At 35.6% G+C, this 3,865-nt stretch overlaps 1 protein-coding gene across 2 annotated transcripts; it reads left to right on the top strand.

Annotated features, from left to right (window-relative positions):
* Positions 1-1,098: 1,098 nt before the first annotated feature.
* Positions 1,099-3,606, top strand: LOC141721206 (uncharacterized). Of its 2 annotated transcripts, none has more exons than XM_074524016.1 (2): positions 1,099-2,070; positions 3,201-3,606. In XM_074524016.1, the coding sequence occupies exon 1, from the start codon at positions 1,248-1,250 to the stop codon at positions 2,052-2,054; it is 807 nt and encodes a 268-aa protein (XP_074380117.1). In that variant the 5' UTR covers positions 1,099-1,247; the 3' UTR covers positions 2,055-2,070; positions 3,201-3,606. The 2 variants fall into 2 exon arrangements, with proteins under 2 accessions (XP_074380117.1, XP_074380116.1); XM_074524015.1 differs by having other exon boundaries at positions 3,192-3,606.
* The last annotated feature ends 259 nt before the right edge of the window (positions 3,607-3,865 follow it).

The raw sequence follows: 3,865 nt of genomic DNA, 5'->3' as shown, positions 1-3,865 counted from the left end.
AATAATGTATCTTATATGTTAATATCTTGCTAAAACCGATGGATTAATTGTTTAGAGAGAAAAGGAGTACGAACTAGGGCTGCTTATGGGTTGTTAAACCCGTTAGAACCGACCCAGCCTAACTCTTTTTTGGGCTGACTAAAATGACCCAATCAAAGTTGTGGATCAATTGGGTTAAATATTGATTGGGTCGTTTATAATGGACTGAGTCGGATTTTATCTAATAAAAATTTTAAATCAACCCAACCCGCTCCTATTATTGGGCCAGCCCATTTAGCATATTAATATTTGTAATTCATATGTAGTGTTGTGTTAACTCATACATTATTTTTGTTTATATTTTTGAGTCAACGGTAAACTTAACGAGATATTATTTTTAAAATGATTACATGTTTATTGTTGTGAATATAAGTATTACAATGTTACATTAAATACCTATCGTAGGATTCTGTTAAATAGCTTTTGAACCAAGTTTGAAGCAATCAGGCCTAGATTGATAAAGTAACCTTTATTTAGTTAGTACAATATAATTTATACTTCTTCTATTCTATTAAATTCTACACATCATTTTTGACAGTTTTTCAACGTTATTTTAAAACATAATTTTACAATATTTTTTTAATCTTTTTTTCCTGAATAAAAGTTTTATGTTTAAATTTTTATTCAAATATTTTTTTAAAAAATTATTATTAAACTATATTTTATAAAAATCTCGAAATACGTGAAAATAGTGTATATATATGGGATGGAGGTAACAATATATTGCACCAACTCGGCATACACATCAGCTGTCGTTGCATAGCCACATGCCAAATTGAAATATTATGCGGCTTTTTACAACCTGATCAATTTAACTATAATCAACCCAACCCGTCACATGATCAGTAGAGTTGATTTTTTTAAATTTTTTTTGAGCTTGATGAATTAATATTTTTATAATATCTTTTAAATGGGTTAAGTCATTAAAAAGTCGGACCGACCCGACTCCCTCATGAGCAACCTCGTGCCAACTAGCCAGGAGTCGAGGACAGTGGCCCCTTAAACCGAATTTCATTCACGTTTCATAAAAACTGCCTCTGGATATTAGTTCCATCACCACCACAAAACTCAAACTCAAATATTATCCAAAACCATAATTTAAAAAACGAACTATAAAATTATCACTCAAATTTCATCAAAAAATAGATCAAAAATGCTTGCATACATTTCGTGTATCTAACACTCTTAACTTCACACACTACTCACCAATGGCTCTTCCACAGCTCCTACCTTCTCACTCTTTAAAATCCACTCAACAAAACCCTAGATTCCTCTTTTCTTCGCCGCCGGATAATCTGATTCTCCGGCGCCGGAAACCTAATTCTCTCCGCTGCTCCGCCTCGTCTTTCTCGGAGAAGCACCGCGCTAATTCGGCTAAAAACGACGTCGTTGAGCTGCCGTTGTTTCCGTTACCGCTCGTTCTCTTCCCCGGAGCTATATTACCGTTACAAATCTTCGAATATAGATACAGAATGATGATGCACACTCTGTTACAGACTGATCTTCGATTCGGTGTGATTTATACTGACGCCGCTACTGGAACCGCCGATGTCGGTTGCGTTGGCGAGGTAATTAAGCACGAGAAGCTTGTGGATGATCGGTTTTTTCTGATTTGTAAAGGACAGGAGAGGTTTCGTGTTACGAAACTTGTACGGAGCAAGCCTTATTTAGTTGCGGAAGTGAATTGGTTGGAGGATAGGCCGAAAGAAGGTGAGGAGGATTTGGAAGCGTTAGCGAATGAAGTGGAGAATTATATGAAGGATGTGATTAGATTGTCGAATCGATTGAATGGAAAACCGGAGAAAGAGGCGCAGGATTTGAGGAGGAATTTGTTTCCTACTCCGTTTTCGTTTTTCGTTGGAAGTACATTTGAAGGAGCGCCGCGAGAGCAACAAGCGTTGTTGGAATTGGAGGATACTGCAATGAGGTTGAAGAGGGAGAAGGAGACGTTGAGGAATACGCTTAATTACTTGACTGCTGCGTCTGCTGTGAAAGACGTGTTTCCTTCTTCCTGAGAAGGAGGATAATTAGGTATTGTTGTTTGGACTTTTTATGATTCTATACATGATAATTCTTATGAATTTTGAATTTGTTCTGCCTGATATAATTGTATGTATAGGTGTACATTGTGATGATTGATTACGTCTGTTTTGCTAATAGTGTGAGGTTCTGATTAGTGTTTGTTAGCCCTTGAGTATGTATAGAATTAACGTTTATAGATACCAGAATTAGATCATTTCTGGTGGCGTTGTTTTTGTAGTTGGTATGTTAATCTGAAACTAATTGCTGAACTTGAAATATTTGGAAGATCGTTAAAGCTAGGTGTGATGAGAGAAGCACCTGACAAGCGAAAAATTCTCAGATGACAAAAATGAGAATAGCACTAACGAAAATAAATATAAGAGAATAAAAAATAACTAAGATAATAATGTGCTTTGATATTAAAACTTTCTTATTGTCCAGTGGAACCAAACAAGCTACCCTAAGATGCCAGCACTAGAAGAACTCACAGTTACAATGAATTAGGAAATTGAAGTTTGTACAAGGATAGGATTTAACTCATAATACTATCCTAAACGTCTTTAGATCAAAATGTGCAGAGCAAGTTCATCGTTTGCCTTCTGCATTTTGAATTTTAATTACACATCAAGGGAGAATATTTGCTTCTTACTACTGGCAGAATTCAGTATGTGTATCAATTTAAAGCACCCAAACTGATGTAGTTGTATAGAGAATTTTGATCTTGTAATTGTAAATGTGAACATCTGCTGAGAGAGGAAGAGAGAGACGGGACACAGTGAGGGGAGAAATTTGAAGTTAGAACAGTGCAAGAAGGTGTCCTCACTTGACATGAGGCTGGGTCTGGTGCTCATTTTATCAAAAGCATTGTATATTAGTAGGCGTGAAAATAAAAAAGTGGATCTAGTTAGTTACTATCTTAGAAAAGAAATAGATAAATTGGTTTCTTGTTAGCAGTTTCAGGTTTTAAGTCTACATGCTGTGTCCGTATATGTTATGTAAGCTTTCATGACTACTATTAATGAGCTACCTGTGAGTTAATACAATGGTACAATTTATTATTTTGGCTATCTTGTATGGTACATAGGTTAGCTTTATTTCTAACTAGCTGGCGGTTGAACACTTACTTTTAGTTATTCAAGGATGCTCGATCAGGTGGTACTCTGAACTATCAAGGATGAGTGATAGATAGCAGCATGTTTTTACTGCCCACAGTATTAGCATGGAGAGTTTATAAATACAGGATGCCTTCTCCTACCCATAAAGACTGTTATGAAAGAAGATAGGCTTGACTATTCCAATTTCCGACTAGCGCCTGCCCATCTTCTTCCGTCTATAAATTTAGGTTCAGTCGTTCAGATTGCTAAGAAATATACAGTCTTCACTCATGGTCAGACCACTCCACACTATTGCTCAAGACATGGAAACCGTTGTTATAAATATGTAAAGGTCTGTGTTGAAGTTTGTGATATGTCCCATGTTGGAATCCCAGAATAACTTTAGAACAGTCATTAATTGTTATGAAAAGAGCTGAACGTGATTATTATCTTTGGTATCTGTGTGCGGTGTTTGTTTGGATAAATAGGAATGTGTGAGATTTAATCAAAATCGAAAATGCACTTGAAAATATGATTAATATCAATCGAAAATGCACTTGAAGATATGCTTAATATCAATTCCATTAATTCCTCAGTTTGTTCTTAAATTTAAACAAGGATTTCAATCCCTCAAGTTGCTTTTCTTTCTGTGTTTCTCAATGATCATTGGTCTCTTGTGTTGAGATCAATATGTCTTGTCACAAACAGTG

Source organism: Apium graveolens, chromosome 4 (assembly GCF_009905375.1).
Source record: "Apium graveolens cultivar Ventura chromosome 4, ASM990537v1, whole genome shotgun sequence".
Classification (NCBI taxonomy): domain Eukaryota; kingdom Viridiplantae; phylum Streptophyta; class Magnoliopsida; order Apiales; family Apiaceae; genus Apium; species Apium graveolens.
Note: the sequence above shows the minus strand (reverse complement) of the source record. Positions and strands in the feature narration are given on the sequence as shown.